Source organism: Hippichthys cyanospilos, chromosome 3 (assembly GCF_059441005.1).
Source record: "Hippichthys cyanospilos isolate Australia breed blue-spotted pipefish chromosome 3, RoL_Hcya_1.0, whole genome shotgun sequence".
In the NCBI taxonomy this organism is placed as follows: domain Eukaryota; kingdom Metazoa; phylum Chordata; class Actinopteri; order Syngnathiformes; family Syngnathidae; genus Hippichthys; species Hippichthys cyanospilos.
Window position 1 is genome coordinate 17,332,900 of NC_142371.1, and position 25,094 is coordinate 17,357,993.

At 44.2% G+C, this 25,094-nt stretch overlaps 4 protein-coding genes across 6 annotated transcripts; 1 reads left to right on the top strand and 3 right to left on the bottom strand.

Annotated features, from left to right (window-relative positions):
* Nucleotides 1-283: 283 nt before the first annotated feature.
* Nucleotides 284-4,253, bottom strand: apoeb (apolipoprotein Eb). The gene is made up of 5 exons (XM_088410035.1): nucleotides 4,174-4,253; nucleotides 4,011-4,075; nucleotides 3,241-3,394; nucleotides 1,855-2,142; nucleotides 284-907 (listed from the first exon to the last, which is right to left on the bottom strand). Exons 2-5 carry the CDS (start codon nucleotides 4,051-4,053, stop codon nucleotides 559-561), a joined length of 834 nt encoding a protein of 277 aa, XP_088266161.1. The 5' UTR covers nucleotides 4,054-4,075; nucleotides 4,174-4,253; the 3' UTR covers nucleotides 284-558.
* Nucleotides 4,254-10,227: 5,974 nt separating this feature from the next.
* apoa4b.2 (apolipoprotein A4 b, tandem duplicate 2) lies at nucleotides 10,228-14,128 on the bottom strand. The gene is made up of 5 exons (XM_088411975.1): nucleotides 13,793-14,128; nucleotides 12,262-12,415; nucleotides 12,138-12,188; nucleotides 11,016-11,166; nucleotides 10,228-10,952 (listed from the first exon to the last, which is right to left on the bottom strand). The coding sequence occupies exons 3-5, from the start codon at nucleotides 12,175-12,177 to the stop codon at nucleotides 10,379-10,381; spliced, it is 765 nt and encodes a 254-aa protein (XP_088268101.1). The 5' UTR covers nucleotides 12,178-12,188; nucleotides 12,262-12,415; nucleotides 13,793-14,128; the 3' UTR covers nucleotides 10,228-10,378.
* Nucleotides 13,520-16,698, top strand: LOC148425999 (uncharacterized). 3 transcript variants are annotated; one of them, XM_088411977.1, is made up of 4 exons: nucleotides 13,520-14,164; nucleotides 14,275-14,319; nucleotides 15,018-15,171; nucleotides 16,098-16,698. In XM_088411977.1, exons 2-4 carry the CDS (start codon nucleotides 14,280-14,282, stop codon nucleotides 16,651-16,653), a joined length of 750 nt encoding a protein of 249 aa, XP_088268103.1. In that variant the 5' UTR covers nucleotides 13,520-14,164; nucleotides 14,275-14,279; the 3' UTR covers nucleotides 16,654-16,698. The 3 variants fall into 3 exon arrangements, with proteins under 3 accessions (XP_088268103.1, XP_088268102.1, XP_088268104.1); XM_088411978.1 differs by having other exon boundaries at nucleotides 14,152-14,184; XM_088411976.1 differs by having other exon boundaries at nucleotides 13,520-14,319.
* A 2,231-nt stretch (nucleotides 16,699-18,929) lies between these two features.
* tomm40 (translocase of outer mitochondrial membrane 40 homolog (yeast)) lies at nucleotides 18,930-25,023 on the bottom strand. The gene is made up of 9 exons (XM_088412016.1): nucleotides 24,944-25,023; nucleotides 22,896-23,125; nucleotides 22,601-22,761; nucleotides 22,260-22,361; nucleotides 22,073-22,178; nucleotides 20,725-20,847; nucleotides 20,555-20,631; nucleotides 19,496-19,598; nucleotides 18,930-19,443 (listed from the first exon to the last, which is right to left on the bottom strand). The coding sequence occupies exons 2-9, from the start codon at nucleotides 23,104-23,106 to the stop codon at nucleotides 19,304-19,306; spliced, it is 1,023 nt and encodes a 340-aa protein (XP_088268142.1). The 5' UTR covers nucleotides 23,107-23,125; nucleotides 24,944-25,023; the 3' UTR covers nucleotides 18,930-19,303.
* Between the last annotated feature and the right edge of the window lie 71 nt (nucleotides 25,024-25,094).

Sequence of the window (25,094 nt, forward strand, 5' to 3'; positions counted from 1 at the left end):
GTGTGCACATTTTGATGACTTTTCGAGCATGTTTAGGCCCTCAAAAATGTGATTCATTCAGGAGAATAATGATAATAATAATAATAATCTGGACAGAAACAAGAGGGACCTCGCAGCGGTCACTGCTCGGGCCCTAATTAAGAGTGCGTCCTACACACAGTTGCGTGCTATATTTGGAGAGTTATGCTATTTTATAGCAATCCATCTTTGTTGGTGCGGCTTATAATCCGGAAAATGCGGTATGTTTTTTTTCCTGCGCATGGAGGAGAAAGAGGGAGACAGCTTTGGTGTTTTTCGACTTCTTTATTGAGCGGCGACAGCAGCAGCACGAGGTACAAAAAAGACACTTTGGGTTACATGCTACAACAAGCGAGGCAGCGCTGCCTAGCGGCCGACTGTCATTATTGCACCCGACTAGTGGCGTGGCGAAAAAGCGTTACTTGAAACGAGAGACTGGAAAGGCGTTTTCGGCGCGTTGGATTAAGGCCCGGCCGTCACTGTTTATTTACATTCTCAATCAGTAACTTTCAACTCCCCCCCCTCCCCTTCCAGGCGACTTCACTGGGCCTCGGCGGCGTCCTTGACGGCCTCGGCGATGCTCTCGAACTTCTCGCGGATCTGCGCGGTGAGCGGGGCGAACAGCTCGGTCAGCTCGTCCATCTTGCCCTCCAGGGAGACGCGCATCTCTTCGGCCGCGGCCTCCAGCTGGGTCCTGAGGCCCTGGGCTTGGCTCTCCAGCTCCCGGCCCAGACCTTGGGCCTGGGTCCTCAGCACGGCCGACAGGTCCGTCATCTTCTGGGAGGCGCTGTCGCTCGCCTGCTGGACCAAGGGCTCCATCTGCTGCCTGACCGCGTCCAGGTTCTGGGAGGTGCGCGATTGGATCTCGCCCAGGTAGGCGGCCACCATGCTGGGGTCGAACAAAAAGCGGCGTTGGTGTACGACCCTGATTCTCCGTCTCTTTTTTTAACTCGTTCAATCCCAAAGATGTATTTTGACGGAAAAAAAAAGATAAAGCCGCGCCGTCCGTTTGTAGGGTGGTAAAGATAATGCGCAGCCGTAAAAAACTGAGCCGAATGGCGCAATTGAGTAATATGTTCAAATTCCAGTTCATTTGCTCTTAATTTGAAAAGAAAAATCAATCGTTGCCTCAAGGTTAGCTTCTTTTTGTGATCTTAAGGGACGTTGGCTTACTCCCAAAATGCTCCATCTTTTTCGAGTGTCGCGATAACGCAATTGAGCAATGACTTGATTCGTATTCCAATTCATTTGCTCTTCATTTGAAAAGAAAGCAGAGCTGTTTTCATGGCATTCAAAACTATGTAATTAGATCTGCTGACCGAAACGGGGTTTTTTTGTCTTTTTTTTTTTTATTCTTGGCAATGTTTTTTTTAATATCTTTTTCATTGAAAATAAATATCAGCTACAAATACTTTTTATTGATTTGTAGTGGCCCCAGGGGAAAAAAAAAAAAAAAAAACTTTTATCAATTCATCTCTACTTGTAACCTTTGGGCCCACTCATGTAATTTATTTTTCCTTTTAGGCGATTTATGTATATGTTTGTTTATTTATTCATTTTTCAATTCATTTATGTATTTATTAAGAAAGCAGGGTTCTTATCGCTCCAGAGCTTGGCGTGACAGAGAAAAGCTGATATCAATATTTCAGTGCCATTGACGACTAAAGACGTCAAAGATCAATTTTTACCCGGCTGCCAGCGATCGTGTTAACTCGGTCGCCCGAAACGGATCTTTGAGGTCCGTGGCCGTCGGCGGCGGCGAACGCGTCGGAATCGGCGGCGGCGAACGCATTGGAATCGGCGGCGTGGTCGAAAAGGGACTCGGCGCGCACTCACTTGCGGATGTCCTCGGTGTCCTTGCTGAGACGCTTCCTCAACTTGTTGGTGTAGGCGTTGATGCGGCCCCTCACGTCGCCCGAGTTGTGCTCCATCATGGTCTTGAGCTCGCCCAGGTAGACGCCGCTGCGTTCCTTGGCGTCCTGCATGTCCTTCTGGAGACGGTTGGCCAGCAGCTGCAGCTCGGCGGCCAGCTGGTCCGTGGAGGCGGCGGCGTAGGGGCTCATCTTGGCCTGCACGTTGTCCTTGTAGGTCGTCAGCTCGGCCATGGCGTCGGTGATCAAGGTGCTGGCCGCGCGGGGGAAGCGACCGTCACGTTTTGGATCGGAACCGTTTGGGTTTGAGCAAAAATGCCCCTAAAACCTTTAGTGTCCTCGCGTACCCCCGAAGGTAATTGTCGCCCCCTCTTGAAAACCGTCGGCTTAAAGATTTACAAGTACGGCAAATTCAATGCTAGTTTGCTAGCCTATCTTTAACGTTTAGTATCACGTGTTAGCATTATGCTAGTCAATGTAATGTAAAAAGAGGCAGTTTTTTTTTTAGAGGGATACAAAACTTATTTGGCCATTTAGATAAGTTTATATAAGTGCCGCAACAACCTAGCAATTTTGCTAGCCCACATTTTCATTGTGTGTTAGCATTAAGCTAGTGGACCCGTGTAAGGTCAAATAATACAGTTTTTTTGAATGCAAGAAATATTATTGTGTTTTATGGAATGCTAAGCTTATTTAGCCGTTCAAATAAAAGTCCTGAAACTTTATTGGTGCTGCAAAAATCTAGCAATTTTGCTAGCCTGCCTATGGCGTTTTGCATTGTGTGTTAGCATTAAGCTAGTGGATCCGTGTAAAGGAAATGATGCAATTTGGTTAAACACATGTGTACTTTTTTTTTTTTTTACTGGTGATACAAATAAATGTCTTAAAATTTTAGAAGTACTACACCAAAATAACAATTTTGCAACCCTGTCTATGGCATTTAGCATTGTATGTTAGCATTAAGTTTGTGGATCTATGTAAGATTACAGTTTGATTAAAAATGAGATGTATTTTTTATGATAATTAACTTATTTAGCCATTATTATTACTTATAATTATTGACACTTGACATGTTTTTTTTTTGAAAATGTGTCATTTAAACTGGCGCTTCTTGGTAGTTTTGTTCATCATGTGTTGATGCTTTTTCAGTTTAAGTTGTTTTGGCGCCATCTTGTGGCGACTGTGTGGAATTTCAAAACCACTTGTGTTGCATTGGTCCTTTTGTGATTACTGATGAATGAGCAAGTTTACCGCCTTCCTTTGACCACGGCTAACCTTTCTCGCCAATTAACAATATTCATCGGAGGACGAAGGGGACATTTGGCGCCGAACCCGGCCTCCGGGAACTTACTCGAGCTCCCGGTTGAGCTGCGAGGTCTTGATGGTCTGCACCACTCCATCGGCCTTCTGGTTGAGCTCGGAGACGTACTGCCAGAAGCGGTCCACGGTCTGCACCCAGCGGTCCGGGGTGGCGTCGGCCTGGCGCACCACGCGGGCGTCGCAGCCTGGGATGGAGGCCGCGTAGGTTAACGCTCAAATCCATAAAATCACTTTAGCGCGTCACCATGCTTGTGGGAAATTCTTTGTTGGCGCCCGCCACTTCCGGTGGTCCCAAATTTTGGGCTTGAGTGGTTCTCAACCTTTTTTTCAATTATGTACCAGTTTTTTTTTTGTTTTTTTTCAGTCAAAGAAACCACTAAGCACTGCGTGCCTGTTTTTTGTTTTATTTTAACTTTGAAAGGACATTTGGAGTGGTCTATTGCGGTATACTTTATTTTGTAACTTCAGGAGATAGATCGTGAAACATCCGTTGTTTTTTGTGTGTTTGTCTGTTTTGTTTTTTTCTGGCACATTTTCCGGATCATTTATGACAAAGTGCAGAAAATAACAAAATAAGGCACACAATATATTGCAAAGGAGGCTGGAGAGCACAATTTAAAATCATGTTGCAATTGATTTGCGCTTAATTTAAAAAGAAATGTACCATCCTTGTCGCCACGTGAACAATTTTGATTTGTTAATACCTACAAGAGGCCCTCTTAAAATCTCTCCTTGTCCTACCCCCCCCATTTGAAAATTGCTAATCTTGGGGGGAGGGGGGGGGGGGGGGGGGGGACTTACCAGTTAGGACCGCCAGAACAAGGACGAGAGCTACAGCCTTCATGGTCAGTCGCAGACAGATACACCTGCAAAATAATGGGGTAACATATCAGAACATTTGGAATGCAAATCGGAAATGAGCTGATGGTTTTTTGTTTGTGTTTTTTTCCCTCTCCCATCTCACCTGAAAGGCTTGAGGTTCCTCCGTGTTGAGCGTGCGGGGACTCGCGGCTTTTATAGGCCGCCGCTGTTGAGCGTGCGTGCGTGCGTGCGTGAGGGTAGGCGGGGGTTGTTGCCGCACCCCCCCCCCCCCCCCTCCCCCGTCCTGCCCCACCCCCACCCTTACACGACGTTGCAGCATGTCCGAAGTTCTCAACTTTTACAGTACATCCGCTCGTTTGTTTGCGCAACGGGGTGAAAACTAACAAGCGAACGTTTCATTTCCACCTGTGTGAATTTATTTTAGGGTCTAATTGTTTCTTTATTTATTTTAAATGCTTCCCAATATTTTATGTTTATTTCTTATATATTATTTGATATTTTCAAGATCAAATATTATTTTTTTTTTATTATATTCCAAATACTTTTTTCATTAAAATCATGTAATGCCATGTTTTGGGATTTTTTGTTGTCCGCTAGGCAGAATCGAAATATTTGTGTTTCCGTTTTTATTTGATTTAATAATGAGCTGTTTTACCACCTTTGTTGAATTTATTTTGAGGTTGTTTCTTTCTATTTTTACTCCTTCTAAATATTTTATATTTACACATTGTATATTTAGATTTATTTTTTATTGATTCTGCTTTATATTCTCAATAATGTATTTTTATTTTTGTGGATTATAATCTGAATATTGTTTTTTATATTTAATGTTATTTTTATGATAAAGACCACAATGAGCAGTGTTTTTTTTTTTTTTCTTTTCGGCCTTTGGGCAGTATTCAATTAATTCAGTTTCCATTTTTATTTTATTAAATTATTTGTCTGTTTCACCAACAGCACTAACAACAACGCTTGACTATATTATATTTGAAATATATTTAATATGCTTTTATTGATGTGTTTTTCTTGATTTTTAATCCTTCTAAATCATTTATATTTAAACATATATTTATATTTCTTATGTTTTATACTCGAAATATACATATTTATTTTTTATTTGATGTATTATATTCTAAATCTTGTAAATTTAATTTGTTTTTATTTATTGTTCTATATTCTAACTGTTTTTTTTTATTGTGATTCGTTTTTATTGGAAAGAAGAAGATTATCTGTACTTTTTTGCTGTTGCGTTCAGTTGTGAAAATGTGTTTTTCATTGAAATGAGGAAATGGCATGTTTTTGAAGCAAAGACACTCCGTTTGGTCTTATCATGTCGCTCCGGCACAGATTTAATCATGTGCGTGGATGACATGACCAAAATGAATCACAGCAGAAAGTGCGGCGTCAAAATATCTGGTCTGACCTTTGTCATGAATTTATATGACACATGTTTATGCTGCTTGACACACTTTATTTCATATGCTGTCAGCAGCGACGTTGTATAATGGTGATATCATATTTTAGTTTTGTTTTTTTTTCTACATTGGTAAAAATTGCCCTTGTGGAAAGTATTTGCTTATATGCTGAATGAACGATAATACTTTTGAACTTCAATATCATTTGAGACAAGAACGGGACGCTTTTCTTTTCGAATTAAGAGCAAATGAATTGGAAAATGGATTTAACCACCTTGCAAAAATCTTGTACACCTTTCATTTGAAGTTTTAATCTAACTTAATGCTTTTTCATGCCAAAGGCGCTTCAGTTTTCAAATTAAGAGCAAGTCAATTGGAACCTAAAGTGACTCCTTTGCAAAGCTTTGCACACTGGATTAAATACAGCTCAACAAAGGTAGTTTTGTAAATCAGACACAGATGTGACAGAAATAGAAATAAAGATGGCAGAGCGCTATTGTGTTATTATCATTCAACAATTTTTTGCACTTGTAAGGGTGTACTTGGCCGAAAAAATAAAATGAAACGTGGGGTAGGTTGAGAGGCGCCAAAATAACTACCATAGTTTGGTCATGAAAACCTTATTTAAACAAAACTGGGTAACGATAGCAAAGCATCGATTAAACAAATACCTTATTTACTTTTGCCACTGCCAGGTCACCTTTTTTCTTTCTCCATTTTTGGACGTTGCGTTCGCTGACGTCAAACGTTGCGGCGGTCTGGACGTTGGCGTCCTCAAGCGCTTTCCTCCTAAAAGCTTCTGTCTCTTGTCGTTGGTGTCTTCCATTTTTCTCCCGCGACATTTTCTCGCGCCGCAAGTTCTTTCAAATATTCAAGAAATGCGGACGACGTTTTGTTTGCCTTTCATCGATGCGCGACGGAATATCACCCATGACCAAATATTACCGTAAATACCGTAACATCGTAGATGTTTGCATTTTTCTGGACGACGTTTTGTTGGTCTTTCTTCGGCGTGTGCCGCAATATCACCCGTTACCGTAAATCGCCGAAAATACCGTGAGAATATTATCTGCGTTTGTTTTTTATGTTTTCCATTTTTGTGGGTAAAATTTTGACGGAAAAAATCATTTTTCGATGTGCGAATATGTATTTTACCGTAAATTCCATTAGAATATTATAGAAATCCGCTCTTGTTGTCGATGTCTCCATTTCGTTCGTTTTCTTCGATGCGAGACGGGATATCGGCCATTACCGTAAAATGCTGTAAATACTATGAGAACGTGACGAAAACTCGCTCTTGTTGTCGATGTTTTCAGTTTTTGCCGACAACATTTTGGCTTGTCGTCACCGTACATTACCGTAAATACCGTAAGAATATTCTAGAAATCTGATCTTATTGTTTTCCAGTTCTCGTGGACAAAATGTCTTTTTTCTCTGTGCGGCTCAATGTCATCCATTACCGTAAATACCATAAGAATATTCCACAAATCCGCGCTCGTTGTTGATGCCGACACCGTTTTGTTAGTCTTTCTTCCATGCGTGGCGCAATATCAACCGTGGCCGTAGATACGGCAAGAAAATGATAGGAACGCACATCCGTAGGTCACGACGCCTCGTCGGAAGAAAAATTCCAATGTTTAAGTTCAAGCGTTTGTCGGACACGCCTGTGCTTTTGGGCCCGGTGTGTCGTTTACGTGAGGAATTACGGTAAGGGCTCCTTTTGCGGGCATTCCTTCTCAATGGCGGTCCGGCCTCGACAAAAGGGCCGTCTCGGCGGGTGTCGACTTTATGAATAGAAGGCGCGAGTAGCAGCGGGGCGTCGAGTCGGGCCTTGTCGTGCGAATGCCCCCCCCCCGGCCGCCCTCCCCTCCCCCGAAATGACTTTTGTTCTCCGAGGCGGCAAATTGCACGCGGCGTATCCGGCGAGCGCGCGCGGGGAGGACGCGCGCAAAGCGACACAAAGCCCGGCCTTGCCCCTTGCCCTTTGGGACTTTGAGATGGTGCTGGACGGGGGCAAAGATTGGTCCGCTTGGCCGGCTTCGCTAATTAACGCCGGGCCGTGATAACGCGCCATAAAGCTGGCGGGACGCTCTGGTGCGCAACTTAGAGGGCTTCACCGCTCACGGCTCACTCGACTGGATACTGGATACAGAAATATATGGATACATACATATATAGTGTGGAATTACGTGTACTGTACCTATATTGAAATTTGCATTTTCAAATACACCATCACATTTTTGTTTTTTGCATTTATATATATATATATATATATATATATATATATACACACACACATACTGTATAATGTTTGGGGAAATGTAGAGCTTTTCATTTATTTACATTTATACACACACACACACATATATGAATTGATTTATATATACACACACACACACACACACACATATATATATATATATATATATACATACACACACACACACACACATACTGTATAATGTTTGGGGAAATGTAGAGCTTTCAGCTTGATAACATCAAAGATTTATATTTATTTAAATTCATACACACACACACATATATGAATTGATTTATACACACACACACACACACACACACACACACACACACACATATATATATATATATATATATATATATATATATATATATATATATATATATATGTGAGTGTGTGTATTTTAAAATTTTCAATATATTTTGTGGAATGTAGGGATTTCAACTTGATAACATTCAATATTTATATTTCTAAATTTCTATTATATAATATTATATGTATATATATATATATATATATATATATATATATATATATATATATATTTTTTTTTTTTTTTAAGTGTAGTAGAATTAGATATATCTATCTTTACATTTTCACATACATATTTCTGATTTTGTAAAATCGTATCAGATTTTTTTCAGCCACTCCAGAAAATAGATGATGTGAAATCCCTGGGTTTTTGTCTAGCTCGCCCGCCGAAAAATTGTGTCAGGAACGATAACGTGCGTCAATGTAAAACTTGAGAAAATACATTTTTCCAACATGATGCAGCGTACAATATACAAATTGTATCTCAAAGTTGTCCAAGTCCGCAGCATTTCATCCTCTCAACAGTAAACATCAGGCTTGTGTAGTCATCCGCAAAAGCAGAGTTATTTGTTTTCAATCAAAACATAAAAAAATATATTTGATTTGAGAAATAATTTTTTTCATCTTTAACCTGCATTTCTATCAAATGTAATCAGTCATACACTGTTAGCTAAAGCACAATTATTAAAAATCGCAAGAACTTGCTTCGTGTTCCAATTCATTTGCTCTTCATTGAAAAAGAAAACGTAATGGTTGTCATCTTGTCATGAAAAAGCACGAAATTAGATTCAATGATATCTTAATAATTTGATTATTTTAATAGTTATATTAACCAGTTATTCTAATCATAGATAATCAATTCAATGAATGATCAAACTGAGAGCAGTTTTGCTCGATTGTACTCTGGTGTACCGTCGACTTCCCGTCTAGTCTCGGTCCCCGCGCGGCAATGCTAAAAAGGGATTATTTGTAAAGTGATTTTTTTTTTTTTTTTTTTCCCTTGCTGTTGAGGAATTGAAACAAAAGGCCAACCGGAGGAAGTGAAAGTCATGAGGTGGTACAGTCAAACTGCAAAACAACAAAGTCGGGGGGGGCGTGGCCAGACGTGGCCTTGGGACCGCTCAGCCGGCCGCTTCCTTCCAACCTTGTGGATATTTCGATGAAACCGCTATAAACGGCTGCAAATGGCAGATTCCGGCTCAGGAAAAGCGCTAAAGGGTTAACGTTGCTCCCGAACAGCTGGAGGCGCACCGGCGGAATGTTGTTTGCCACCGTGCAGCGCAGCGTGGGCGCAATCAGCCAGCGGCGGGGACGGCGGCATCGGGATTTGTTGTTGAACTTCCAGTAACCCGACATGTCTGGTCCGGTCCGCCGGCGCTGTCGCAACCCCCGACGCGCACGAAGCCCGAGTGCGCAACTGGCTTGTGACTAATACGGGACATTTTTTTTCTTTCGCTCAAAAGATCTTGCCTACTTCCACCGTTTGAGGTGGTTTTCGTTCCAAGTTCCAAGTAGTAAACCGACAAACCTCCGAGAATTTTTGACCCAACTCTGGCTTTTTGATACGTGATATCAATGGAGAAGAATCCGTAAAAAACTCGAGGAGGCTAAAACATCGCATAGATTGTCAAAAGACGATGACTTTTATTTAAATGCTTGCAAACGGGAATTGGAGAGGCACACCTTAAAGGTGTTAAATTTAGCCCATGTCGGGCTCATTTACTGCCATTCAAAATTGGAAATGCTGTCTATTTTGGACATGTCGATACCTCGATGTTTGATCGTGCATTTCCCACTATTTTTGCATTCATCCTTTCAAAGGCGACTCGCCAACGGGGCGCAATAGTAATTTTTGCGTTGAGACACCTGGGTATGACAGCCTGTTCAAAATCCTTTTGCTCACAAATGAAACGGGACTTGTTTGAAAAACAGCTATAAATATTCTACAAAAAATGTGAATAACTTGCATAAACTGACGTGTCGATGCGAATTAATCAAATTCATTTAGTTTAGCCTCCGTGGCAGGAAGCTGAAATTTTGAGCACGTGGGCAATTTTCAAACCGTCGACCGATTCTCACGGTTACCGATTCATCTTTGTTTGAACGAGGAGCTCGGTTTGGTTTTGTTCGTGCTTTTGCGCGTGCCAACAACGATGGTTCAAGTTCAACCTTTTACACGGAAGTGAGTCACGAGACTTTTTGTTTTTTTTTGGAAGGGCTTTATTGCGATGGTAACAGAAGCCTGCTTGGAACAGACCAACAGCGCGTGCCGCTGTAAACCACGAACACGTCTGGATCCCGATCAGATGGGCGAGAGAACGGAATTCTGGCAAATTGAGTTTGTTGTTGCCGACGCGGACTTAGTTGGTTTTGACGAAGGACTCGTAGAGGGCGGTCAGACGAGCCTGGAGGTCCTGGGCGTAGGGGTCCAGGGTCTCCCTCAGCTCCCCGATGTAAGGGGAAGCCAGATCCCTCATCTGCTGGGTCCTCTGGGTCATCTCGGCCTGGAGCTTCTCAGCCATCGGGGTCACGGTGTCCTTGAAGGTCTTCAGGTGCTGGTCCACCTTCTGGATCAGGTCGTCGGTGCGGGGACCCAGCTGAGCCTGGAGGTCGGCGACGGTCTGGTCCACGGTGGCCTTGAGCTCCTCGCTCCTCCTCACCAGCTCGCTCCTCAGGGTCTCGGAATCCATAGCCAGGAGTTGGTTGAGCTCGGCCTGGATCTGCTCCATTCTTTCCTGGATCTGGACCTTGACGTTGTTGGCGTAGGGCTCCACCTTCTCGCGGACGCCGTTGATCTCCGTGGCCACGCGCTCCTTCAGCGCATCGGCCTCGGCGCTCACCTTGGCGATCAGCTCCTTGGCCGCGGGGGGGAGCTGCTCGTGCAGGGTGACGGCGTACTGGTTGGCCATGTCGGTGCCGTCGGCCAGCCGGGCGCTGCGGGAAGCGCAAACGTGAGACGTTTGCCGCGGGGGTCGGCGCCGGGGCCCGGGGGCATACCTGATGTCCTGGCCCAACTGAGACTTCTTGATCATCTGGATGGTCTCGTCGGTGGTCTGAGTGACCTTGGCGACGTAGGCCCAGAAGGTGTCGGCCAGCACCTCCAGCTGGGGCTTGGGCGCGTCGGCGTAGAAGAGGTTGGCATTGCAGCCTGGCCCGGGAAATCGGAGAAAATGACAAAGTCAGCGATGGTTTCATCGGGTCCGTCGACTCGGACCCCGCGTCGTCGGATCCGCGGTTGGCGAATCCGGGTCATGACGGTACGTAAGTGCCCGTCGGTCGGGCGGGCGGGCGGGGACCTGGGTTTGCCCCCTGCGATCAGATCGGGAATCTTTCCGCCTTAAACGCCGAGTGTCCGGCGAGGAGGAAACGGCTCCGTTTTGACGTCGTCGGTACAACCCGTCATCCGGGGTCTGACGGATCCACCGAATCGGATCCTGTGCCGTCGGATCGACAGGTGGCAAAATCTGGTCCGTGACAAAGTCCCCCCCCCCCCCCCCCCCCCCCAGTCGGGTCGAAGCAACCGCGGTCGGGTTTCTACTCTCCGGACCACCGATCAGATCTGCGGGTCTCTGTGGTACGACCCAGGCCGAGATTGAACCCTGGACCTCTCGGTCTCAAGATATCCGCTCTAACGCTGGGAAGAAAAGAAAACTTTGGGCGGATAAAACGTTCGGATAGAATTTGAACTCAGAGGTCCCATTTTTAAAGTCTTTGCTGTGACCCGACCTGGGAGTGAACTCTCAATATCACAGTCTTAGAGCGGACTCTACCAGTAGGTCACTGAGCCAGTAAAAATTGGCGTTTCAAGTCAGTACAAAGAAAAAGATTGAATATTTAGATCAATTTTGGACGCTGCGATGCTCCTGGATTATCCTCGGAGGTAATGGTGCCACTTGTACAGTATTCGGTTTGACCTGGCCTGGGATTGAACCCTAGATGTCACAGCCTTAAGGCAGGCTCTACCGCTAGGTCAGTGAGCCGGTAAAAATTTGAGTTTCGGGTACGCAGAACGAAAAAGTTCGTAAGCTAATCGGATAGAATCAGGACTCGGAAATCTCCGTGGTTTTTCCTTCTCTGAAAAGGGTTTTGCAGCCGGCGCTTTGGTGGCTTTGTACTCACCGGTGAAAACAGCCAGAACCAGAACAGCGAGGACCTTCATGGTTGTTGGATCTGGGGTGACGGGACGCAGAATTTACAGCGGGAAGAAGAAGAAGAAGAAGAAGAAGAAGCCTGTTTTTCTTACCTGTGAGAGTATCTGCCAGTTAAAACTCCGCAGCGCTTCTGCTGAAGGGACGCGCCGCCGCCGCTTTTATAGCAAAGCGCGCGCTAATAATCCCAAAGTCCAGGCCCCATGTGCCTTGCTGTCACTCACTATCTCCGCTGATGTCCTAAGCATCCTGAGGACGTAACCTTATTCACCATGAATCACTAGATTTCATGTTCTTTCACATGATTTCCAACTCCAAACAAAGCTTTATCTCGAGGTTCTGATGTATCGCCGATTAGATAGTGGCGAAAAAAAGAAAGAAGAAAAAAACGTCTTGGTGGTGTACCATTGCTCATCTCTCATACCTTGAGTTTGGGGGTCAAAGTTCGCACGGCAACCGCCATGAGTCAACGTGAGCAAGGGTCAGTAGATCGTGCCATCGTCAGCCTCTTAAGGTCGGGCCTGACGCGGAAAATGACGTCGAAAGCAAACACGTAGAGCGATTGGCCGCAAAGTCAAAGTCATACCACAACTTTTTCTACGCGCTTCATTCTTCGGCGTCATCGCCGCTTGTGCTTGACGACTTTGGAGCCGCAACTGTTCATCCGATATCAGATTAACTCATTCGATGCCAGGGACGTATTTTCACGTATTTTCACAAGCCAGATACTTAGGTTTCTATTTAATACTTAAGTGTCTGGAAATTAATGTTCTTTATGTATTTAAATATTAATTTAAGACTTAAGATGTCCGGACTCTTAAAAAACGTGAAAATACGTCTCTGGTATTGAATGGGTTCATCAATACTTATTTTTCTTATAATCCATTTATCATTTTGAGAACTACCGTATTTTGGGACTATAAGCCGCACAAATGAAAATTTGACAGAAAAGCTTTTATTTTCTTCACATATAAGCAACGCTGGACAAAACAAAACGGCGCTAGAGCGCCACCTAGAGTGGAAAACCAAAAAGTAATCTTGAAATGTTGTTTTTTTGAGGGGAAAGAACTGGATTTTTGGCGACCTGAACATGCTCAAAACCTGGCCAAATTTTCCACATTCATTGGGCCTGATGAAAAATTTCACATTTTATTCATTTATTATGTATTATTATTTATTTTAGTTGTCATTAATGATCGATACAAAATCACTCCATAGCACCACCTAAAATTGGATACATTTACACTATTCTGGTACGTTTACGGGTGTTTTGTTTTGTTTTTTTCGAAAAAAAAATGTTTTTGGAAGGTTACAGTTGACATTTTTTTTCCTGCTGATAATAGAACCTGAACATGCACAAAAACTCAAGAAATTTTGCAGATCCGTCTGGTGAATTTTGTTTTTTAGAGTTGTGATAAACTAAAAGCAAAACGTCAAACGCCAGCTCGAGTGGAAAAATAGCGCTCAAATTTCGTTTAGCCTCCGAAGTACCGTTTTGGAATTTGGAAAGCGCCAATTTCGCGAATTTTCACAAAGCGTCTGACACCAGACAGGTTATTCTGAATGCGGAAGCTTTTTTGACACTCGTGATGAAATCAACCAAAACCAAAAAAAAGTAAGGCACACCTGGCGTGACCCTGTTCCAAAGTCCGACGGCGCCATCGTCCCGCGTTTATCTGCCGTTATCTGCCGCGAAAATTCCCCCAACTCCGTCTTGGCCGCTTCTCAAATTGCAGCGTCGCAATTCCAAGGTGAAAAGACCTTTAAAAAAAAAAAAAAAAAACCTCAAGTTCAACTCGAAGCCGTTTTTTGGAGGGGTCGCGTTGCTAGCATTAGCATGGTTAGCTTAGTCGTGTGACTGCTTTGCGACAACACGGCAGGGAGCGCTGGACTTTGACTCGTCCGCTACAAGCGTCAAAGCTTCTTGGCTATAAATAAGAGGCGCAAAGAAGACTGGCGCGCATACGCTCCACCAAAGAGACGCACGGGAGAGAGCAGGTGAGGATTCGGCAAGTTAGGTGGGAAATGTGCTAGCTTGTTGTTGCGCGCCAATTAGCAAGCGACGTGTGCTAGCTTGTTGCCAAGCGAAATCCTCTTTGTCGTTGCAGCAATCATGAGGCTTTTTGTTTTGCTGGCTTTGGCCGCGTTTGCGGGTAAGTTGCGAGCCACAAACGCAAGCACACTAACTTTTCTTTTTATTATTATTATTAACAATGTAATAAAAGTTTAGAAATTTAGAAATTAAAGCCCAGAAAAGAATACAAAATGATTTTGATAGCGTATGAAATATCCGCATTTAAAGTGTTCCAAGAAGGATGAGTGTGCATGGATACCAGATATCGATATCAGTGCTGATACCGGTCCCTTTTTTTTTTTTTTTTTTTCAAATCATGCGTAATTGGGATGTGCCTGATTTACAATTTGTACTAGGAATTTCGAAGAATGCCAAATCGATGATTCGTGTGGCGGTCTGAAAAAAAGAAAAAGGAAAAATTACCCAAAGTAGTCACGTTGACCACAAGCCCACAATTTGAAATACTAGACCTCGTATCTTGATACTGTTGATATCATTGGACAAATAGTTGTAGAATTTACAAAAACATTTTGCAGTTTCACTTCTGTACACATCCAATGTTCAAAATCATGATATCTCGTTCACCAGTGCTCTATTGCGATACTGTTGATATCATGTGGTAAATATCTCTCACAGCATATAGCTGTCAATGGCAGCGAATGAGTTTTAATGTTTTCGCCGGCGGCGCAGTAAAAATGGATCTTTGACGTCAATTCGCGTCAATGGCGCTAAATGAGTGAACGGCGGCAAAATATCGGCGATGCGTCTTCCCCGCAGCGGGTTGCCATGGCAACTTGTTCCGCGAGGACGCGCCCAAGCCTCCCGTGGAGGCTCTGACCGACGCCTTGTGGGACTACATCGCCAAGGCTAGCAAGAGCGCCGACGACACCTTGGAGATGGTCGTCAAGTCGCGCTTCGGCGCCCAGGTCAAGTAAGTGCACTATCCTAGTAGTTGCCTTAATTACCTTATCGCGATATTATTGATATCAAGGGTCACATAGCGTTTGGGTAAGTTGATCGAATCAATATTTTAGTTGGATACATAATATATTGTTGTTTTATCATGATACAAATGTTATCATCGGACGTGTGTTTTCGGTGCAATTCCTGTTTCGCGACACAAATGATATCATTACACTTGCTACACACTTTCAAGTCCGAAGAGCATACCAACATGTAACGGTTTTATCGTGATAGAAATGATATCACCGGACGCGCTTTCGACGCACTTCCTGTATCGTGATACAAATGTTCTCCCTGGACTGTGTCGTTGGGATCATTCCTGTACGGTGACGCCTTTGATATCATTACACTTGATGAATATTTTCATTGCCAACATATATTGATTTTATCACCATTTGGTGCACTTCCTGTATCGTGAAACAAATGATCTCACTAGATATGTGTCACGGATAATCCCTGTATCACGATACCAACGATATGACGACCCTTGCTAACCGCACGACGCATACTAACACACAGTGCATCGGTGATATCGTGATACAGTCGGTATCGCGGAACGTGCGCTTATGCCAAGGATATCACTGGATACGTGTCATATGGATAATTCCTGTCTCGTGACACCGATGATACCATGACCCTTGCTAATCGCACGACGCATACTAACGCACAGTGGCGATACGGTCGGCATTGTTGAACGCGCGCGACGGCTATATCTCGACGCCGGCGATATCGCCGGATATGCGTCGTAGGGATAACTCCCGTTTCCCGATACCAATGACGCGATGACGCCCGCCGGTCGCGCGGCGCAAACCGACACGCGGCGCATCGACGGTACGGCGACACAGCGGGTATGGCGGCATCATTCCCGACGCCAACGATGTGACCCCCCCCCAGCGCCCAGCTGGCGGAGACGGCGGAGGCGGCCGGCAGGTACGCCAGCAGCCTGAAGGAGGAGCTGCCCCGGGCCGCCCGGGGCCTGGCGGCCCAGATCGGCGCCGAGGCCCACGCCCTGCGGACGGTCCTGAGCCGGGACCTGAGCTCGGCGGGCGAGCGCATGGAGGCCTACTCGGACTCGCTCAAGTCCCGGATCCGGGAGAGGCTGGACGGGCTGCGGCGGGAGCTGGGCGCCTACGCCCGCACGGTGGACTCGGACGGGCTGCGGGCCGCCCTGACCGAGCGCGGCGAGGAGCTGCTGGAGCTGCTGCAGGGCGGCGCCGAGCGCAACTTGGCCTCCTTCAGGCGGGACCTGATGGAGCGCGTGGACCGCCACCTGACGGCCTTCCTGGGCAAGGTGGGCCCGCTGGCCCACAGGGTGCAGGAGGACCTTTACTCGGGGGGCAGGGAGGTGGGGCGAGCGGTGGCCCCCTACGCCGAAGACCTGAAGGACAGGCTGGACCATCTGGCCTCCGACCTCCAGGAGCAGCTCAAGGCTTTGGTCAACGACCGCTGACCTCCCCGGAGCGTGAGCTCCAGTGCCGTTTCTATTTATTGAAGCTCGTGCGCCAATATTTATTGTTTGTAAATTTCTTTCATAAATAAATGCATTTATCAAAATAAAAAAAAAAGCTTTCACACCGACTTCTTCAGCGATAATGGTGAAATATCAACGAGTATCGGATACCGACAGTTGCCGTATCATGACACTGTTTGTATGGTGGCCAAACATCTTGTAGGGAAAATAAGGGGAAACAAAAAAAAAAAACTTAGGAATATCAACAGGTATCGGATACCGACAGTTGTCCTATCATTATACTGTTGATATCTCTGTGTTTGGGCACCGTTGAGTCTTAAGTTGCGTTGTCCTGGTCTGGACATGCCCCCGAGACAAAAGCGCTCTTGCTTTTCTTTGGCGTGTCGCCGCACGCACTCAAGATGGAATTCACAAATGCAACAAAGGCTCCACCATCTTGTTTTTACTACCGTATGACTTTTAACTGATTCCGATTGCTTGTATTGAATTAAGTCCTAATTTTGACCCCCCCCCCCCAAAAAAAAAAGTCACTTTGGAACACAAGCACTAATGCCTCAAGTTCCAATTGACTTGCTCTTAATTTGAAAAGAAAGCTGAAACGTTCCTGTCACGCCGTTAAAAAGCAGGAAATTCGATACGGGCAGTAATCCTGTTGAAATTTCACGTGGCCCTCATTAGAAGAGTGCTGATTCTTTTTTTTTTTCCCCTTGCGTGTTTGCCGTGTGACATTTGTCCTGCGGTGACTCGGTCAAGCTGCAACGTGGAGGATCAGAGTCCACCCACTCAAACCGGCGCCACACCTTCAAACATTTTTTTTTTTTGCTTTAAATCAACTGAGTCAAGCCAACCGTTTATTTGACTCGTTTTACCCAAAAGTTGTCGGTGCAATTTTCAGCCAACTTCTGAAGTCCCTCATTTTGGCCAAAATGTTGGGTCGGTCAGTCCATTTTGGACCCAAATTGGGTTCTTTTTTGACCCAACGTCTTCAGTTTGTTTTTGTTTCCATTCAACGTGTTTTTACACTCTCAAACCAGAAGCCTTCGTTTGGCCCGAAAAGTTTGGGTGCTTTTTAGGATTTTCTTTTTGCATCTCTCATCTCTTTTGAGTTTGCTTCCAGGTGGAGCCTCCGGCGTGTTTTTTTTTTGCATGGGGTGATGTGACAACAAAAGTCACTTGTTTGGACAAGAAAAAGGGGCGGGGCCACTCAGAGCGTCTTTGAGCAAGACGAGTCTTGCGGCTAGCCTTTGGACGCAGATAAGCACACGATGACAGATACTCTTGTTGTCCCGTCTCGTTTTCTGTTTTTTTTTTTTTTTGTTTTTCAAAAGACCTCCCGAGGGCAACAAGATTAAAACGTGGACATTTTGTGCTTGAATTTCTTCAGGCTTCCTCCAAGGTTTTATTTGTTGCCTTCTTATTTTAGTTTATGTTTTTGGGGTTTTTTTTGGAAAAAAAAAGGTCTTTTCACAAAACGAAATCAAAGCTTTCAATTCATGATTTTTTTTCTTAAAATATAAAAAAAAAAGCTTTGGTATTTCATTGCAATCCCTCCATTTATTTATTTTTTATGTGAAGAAAAAATTACCATATACGGTAAGATCTTTCACAAAAAAGGCCATACTATGTTCGCTTGTTTTTTTGCAAAAAAAAAAAAAACTTCCATGGTGGTTTTCATGAAAAAAAGTGATATTTCCACGTGAAAAATAATGGTCATTATTTCCGTGAATAAAAGCCTTACATGGTTGGTTTTTTTTCTTTCAAAAGAGGCCTTACTCTATTTTTTTCATTAAAATAGCTTTACCAGTGGGTCTTTTTTCCCAAGTAAAAAATTTTACAAAAAAAAAATCTTGAAAAATTGCATTTTGATAATCACTCCTACAATTGAGTTGTTGGTTTACTGTTGAAATTGTTGCCACGAGTGATGAGAAAATGAAGCTTCGTGAAGCACTTAATATTTTTTTTCCTCCTCCAGATGGTGCTATTGCTTTAAAGTGGAACTGTATTACAATTCCGTTGCGTCCTTAAATCAAGATTGCCCCCTAGAGGAGTAAAAAGAATATAAAAGGAAGCCTTGCTTCACGAAGCTTACTTTAGTCATCACTAGGACAAGACTTCTTTGTTGTATGCTGGTTTTTCATTTTGGATCCAACTTTTTTTCCCTTGTAATCTTCATAGGCTAGAATGAACGGATGGACAGGAAATCCGCTTTTTTCCGCTGTCAAATCAGATTTTTGTGAAAAGAGCATTCCACAGGCTCAGTTAGAAAAAGTAACGCCATTTATTTGCGTCCATCACACATGATCACCATATATTAGGTCTACGCACAGACTTGATTTTCACGCGACATCTCGGCGGGCCTTCCTCCAAACGTAAAGACGGGCCGGGCCGGGCCGGTCCGGTCCCGGCTCCCGGGCGGCTCTGCTCTGTCCTGTCCTGTCCCTTGGTGGCGTCTTCTCACAGCAGTGAAAGAGCGTCTCTGAATGTAAAGTTGGGAAAAACTCGGTCCGGGTTCCCGTTCCTTTGTGTGTTTGGGGGTGCGCGTGTGTGTGTGTGTGTGTGTGTGTGTCCGACCGAGCGGGGGCCCGCGAGCTGGGTCCTGGGGGCGGCGGGGGCTCCGGGGGCCCCCCCTCTAGCCGATGACCACGCTGAAGCCGCACTGGAACTTGTTCTTGCGGTGGTTGAGGAAGGCTCCCAGCGCCACGGTGAGCGGCAGGGGCGGCAGCTTCTTCTCCAGCGTGGCGCCCACCACCCAGTTGCTGTCCACCGAGCCTGCCAAAGCCTCGTCACGACCGGGAAGGCGGCGCCGTCGCCGCCCGCTTACCTTTGAAGAGCAGGTTGGCTTTGGGCACGTCCAGCTGGTAGCCCAAAGACGTCGTCGTTTCCCTCATCCGCGTGCTGGCTTCGAATTCCACGCCCACCTGCAACTGTCATCCCCCCCAAAAATAATTATTATATACGTACATACAGTATATGTAGGAACTATTTTCCTAACACGAATTTTCCATTGCCGTTACCATTTATACTAAGGCTTTTTTATGCAATAAAAAAAAAGACCATCTATAGTCAGGTTTTTTTTTAAAGGGAAAAGCTTATTTTGAAGACTTTATGAGCATTTCTGCTTTGTAATCATTAAGATGAATGCCGTTTTCGCCCATGATATTGTGACGCTGGTGCCATTAATTTGACTGAACTTGAAAATATCAAAACAAACATTAAAAGACAAACACTGCCACCTACAGGAGCCGACAAGCAATTGCAAGCAATATATATTTTCTGGCACTATTTTAAAGGGAAAGTGTGTGAGATTTAGACGTTTTTTCATTAAAAATGAATAAATTAAATCATTGTCAATTTCAAAAACTTGTTTGTTTTAAATATAATCATAGGTCTGGTTATCATGACATGATATTACATGGGGAGTGGCTATAAGTGGATATAAGTGTCCTTATAGCTAAGGACAATGGTAAATGCAGCACCTGCAGCACCTCCTGCCGGCCGTAATAAAAAACAGTCTAAATTTTACCTTTAAGAAAAGTTTCACCTTTTAAACATAAAAACATTACATTGTAATCTCACACTTTTGCGCTCGATTTCTTTCCGGTTTTACGCACATTTTTTTTCTATTTTACGATTTTCTTTTAGAATTTCCGAGTATAAATACAACCCAGCGGTAAAGACTGTTTTAGCATTTTTTTTCTAACATATTCCACTTCATAAAATGTTTGCCTCCTCGCGTTTTCTTCTAGATACTTTAGCTTTGACATGACACATCAAAAACAAGAAAAAGCCGGATTTGGTTCCAAAATTTCTCCCAGGGGTTAAAATAAAAATGTTAAAAAAGGCATTCGGGAATGCTTGATTTTGACGACAGAAGACGTACCTGATCGTTGGCTTTATGGTAATACGTAACGTGACATCCCGCTCCTCCCACCGTCAACGTGGCCACGTAGTTGTCACCTGACCACGAGGAAAAGAACCCCCCCTCAAAAAATTTCCACTGACAAACAAGCGCGACACATGAGGGAAATAATATCGGCGGCTGTGATTTACCTGTATACCTGCCCAGCAGGGAGGTGACGGTTCCTTCTTCGCCGGGTCTCCGGTGGTAAACCAGCTCGCCGCCCAGAGCGAGCGCCGGCGTGACGGACTGGAGATAGTGGGCCACGACGATGCCTGAAAATAAATACATTCAGTCCTCAATCGATGAAAAAAGGTGTTTGGAGACAATCGAGCAGAGGCACGCGAAGCGCGGGCTAAAAACGCTCTTGTCCGTTTAACGCAGTGCCAAAAAACGTCAAGGTTTCAATAAGCGCTAATACCGTCTCTCTTCGGTAATGAGCACTTTCCGTTTTGTTTTTTTTTGCCTAATCTAACAAAGGGGGCGTTTGAACTGGCTGCTTGCAGAGCTGGCGAAAACAAATAGTAATAACACCTCTTAAAATGATATAATATTAGTTAGCAATCAAAACAAGTCAAGTCGCTTAGCACACCCTCCATGCCTTTTTTAGGTTTTACAAGATGGCTCTTAAATTGCATTTTAAAATGGTAAAAGTGCCTTTTCTTCAATCGGAAACACATATTTATGCTCATGCTAGTCAAAGGCGCTAGCTTTCAAGTGATTACGTCCAAAGTTATTCTGAAAACGTATGCTGCGCCCCACAGTGGAAGCACGGTGAAGTTCGATTAATGATATGGTATCGCTAGTGTTTGCTGAGTTGACTCAACAAGCCAAAAAAAATCAAATCAAATAAAAAGGTAACCGAGCGGTTTTTTGTTTTTTTTTAATCCTTTTGGCATGCGTGGAGGATAAATGGAAGTCCAGAGTAGAGGACGTGACGCGTTTACGTGTCCGAAACAATAAATTATGAATATCTGAATATTTATGACCAATCTAAACAATCCATGCACACCCTCCATGTGTTTTAGCTCTTACAAGATGGCCTCCAAAAAATTGCATTAAAAAAAGGTCAAATTAAGTGTGTTTTTTTAAATATCAAAAACATATTTCTGCTCATGCTAGTCAAAGGTGCTAGCTTTCAGGCGCTAACATCCAAAGTTATTTTGAAATGATGTTTTTTAGAGGATTTTACTGTGCCTCAGTGGAAGCACGGTGGCACATGACAATATTAGGACTGATGACAATGTTTGCGTAGTTGACTCAACAAGCCAGAAAAAAAAATATTAGATGGCAATCGAATGTTGACGTATTTATTCATACTAAACACGGTACACATATACTAGATAATTTTTTTTTTTTCATAAACTAGATTGTGTTCAATGTAAACTACATAGAGCAGTAATTTCAACACGGTGAAAAAGTGCTATTTTTGCCGCTGGCTATGAGACTGTCAGAATATCGGCCCAAGAAAGATGTCCCGGCGGGGACAGAGCGTCCTACCGGAGCCTACGAGGACGTCGGGGTTTCCTAGCGTCAGGGCGGAAGTGAAGTCGGCGCCGCGGTACTCCAGGTCACACTGCCAGTTGACAAACTTATGCTGTTGGGTCTGCAAAAAACACGCGCGCGCCAACAAAATGAAGTGCCACGCTTGCCCGATGCGCAGCCCGAGATTGAGTGAGTGCGCCACCTGGAGGGCGATTTTGGAGCGGACGGCGGTAGTGAGCTGATGGATGACTTGGGCGTTGAGGCTCCCCGTGTTGTCCATGTCGCCCACCAGGACTGGGAAGGACTGAAAAAAAGACTTTTTACTTCTTAAAAACCTTTATAAAATGACTTTTTTTGGTCTTTTTTTTTTTTCCCCTCAAGCATTTCTCATAAAATAACTGATTTTACGGAAAATACAGTGACTCTTTCCTCACGGAATGAATAAAATAAAAGTCTACCTTCCCCGTTCCCTACAGAATTATGACCAACGTTCTCATCGAGCACCGCGTTCTCAACAACGATAAGCGCGGCTGCTCGGTTTACCTCGGCGGGTCCGGTCTGTTTGCTGCCGACGTACGTGGAGCCGAAGCGATAGCCCGAGTCGCCCAGAGTGCTGAGCGTGATGGTGTGGCTGACCTGGAAGTGGTTACTCAAGCCTTTGTTCACCACCAAGCGCACGCCTTCCATCTGGAGAGGGAACACCTCTGCAAAATAAAAACATGAATAACTATAAGGTAAACCGATAAAGCGACAGTTGTACTTGATGAGATCGTGTGATGGCACGCAATGAAAATCATCCAAACGGGGTCCAATCCGGGCTCCGGGTTTTCCGGCTTGCCTTTGCATTTGCGGTGGCACTCCTCGTAGGTGCCCGGGTTGGGCAGCGGCGACGGCTGCGCCGCGTCCGCGATCTGCAGCTCGGACGAGGGCTGGACGGACGACACGGGGGGCATGGTGAATCCGGGGGGGACCGAAACCAACCCCGGGACCCCTTGGCCTCCTCCGGCCGGGGCGGGGGGCGGCGAGGCGGCAGCCAGCACACTGCCCATACTCAGAGGATTGTACACACTGCAAGCGAGAGATTCAAATAAATCATGACCAATCGGCAAAAATCTCAGTTATATTAAACTGATCTTTTTTTGCAGATTTCAGCAATAAAACACATTTTTTTAGGTCTAACAGATTTGATCAAATTATTTTAATGTTTGCACGCTTAAAAAAACACATTTCCCGCCTACTGTGGACTGGAAAAGGTCACGCGACCAAACCCAGAAAAAAGGCCAAAATCTGAGGCTAGACCACATGCGATGTCATTTTCAGCCAATAGCAAGTGGATTTTTTTAGGGCATTAACTGTACATGAAAAACAATTTTGTTATCAAATCAGTTACACACAAAATCTTAACTATTGACTGCAGAAAATAGCTAAGCAAAAATGCCTTCAAGAAAGAAAATATTCTTTTTGAACCAACCCAACCCAAACTTCCATGAAATTAATGGCAATATTCTATTCTCCGAATTTGTCATTACAAATTTGTGCATCTTATATTGACTGGCATTGCGCATATCGACACCTTGAGATAATAAGGTCAGGTATCAGTACCGACACCCATATTTTTGGTATGGGTACTCGGCATCACTAAACATTATTTATTTTTATTTTTTTTAAAGAAACAAGGCACAAGACTACTTATTTTTTTTTAAACATTTCAACTGCTGAAAGCTATCTTTATCATTGTCAACTATAAATACATTCCATTACGTCATCTGCATGTTCAGTTAATCAATCCAACCACAAATTTAGTTTATTTTTAGTGTGACTGCCATTGTCTAAACACCATCTAACTTTTGCAGTTTGGTTTAGTTCTTTGACTTCTATGGAGACGAGTACGGTATTTTCCGCACAATAAGGCGCAACTTCAATGAATGGCCTATTTTAAAACTGTGTTCATGTATAAGGTGCACTGTATTATAAGGTGCATGGAATAGAAGCTACAGTAGTGGCTGGGCTTGCGTTATGCATTCAATAGATGGAGCTGCCCTAAAGGGAATGGCAACCAAAAAAAAAATCTGATAAGTCAGTCAAACTTTTCAATCAGAAATTAAAAAGTACTATCTAAAGAATGGGAGGAAATGAAAAAAAGAAAACTCACGGTTTGTGCAGCACAGGTAAGAGGCGTGTTGGATTATAAAAAGCACTATCGACTATTAAGTGTTATAGAGCGGAAATACTTTAGTTGAATTTGAGGACTTGATGAGATGCTGAAAAGAGTTGACTTAGTCCTGTACAAATCGTTCCCCATCTGTCAAGCTCACTTGTGACTTCTTAAAAGATGCCTTCCCCTGTTACTCACTAGAAGCTGCAGAATGAGCTCTTAAGCCATGCGGGCATTACACACAAGGCTTAATCACGCCGTCATTCACAAGTAGCATTTCACACAAGTCTCAACGACAATTAGACGAAGGGCATAGTTAGCCACCTAAAGACACATTAGCACACATTCAAGTACTGCAATACAGTGGAGTAGCTTTTAGCTAAGGCCCAAATGGGTCCGTTTGTACTCATTCAAAGTGAACCGCATTGGTCGTGGTTGACACGGTGCAACTTACACGTAGTTGCAGTCACAAAATACTGCGACGGACACAGTTTGAGAGCCACAAAAACTTCTCGTTTAAACCGAGGTGGGGCATGCTCGCTAGCAAGCTTGCTTTAGCTTTGCTAGCAAGCTAGCTAGCTAGCTGGAGGCGAAGCCATGTGGATGGCCACGAGATCCGACTGTCAGGTACGTGCAAACACAGACAACGACTTTTATATTGTGTTTTCTTACACAAGCGGCTATATTTAAAAAAAATAGAAATAGTGGAATCTGACGGTTGATCTACTCACGAGAAAGGATTGGTTCCAGGGGAGGGGGGGTAGATGAGCGCCGGTAAACTTCACCGCAGCGTCTGTGGCCGTAGTTGACAAAGACCCGCCTTCTTCCGGTATTCGAGTCGGCCGATTGGCTCACGCAGAACAGACGCTTGTGGCAATTGGT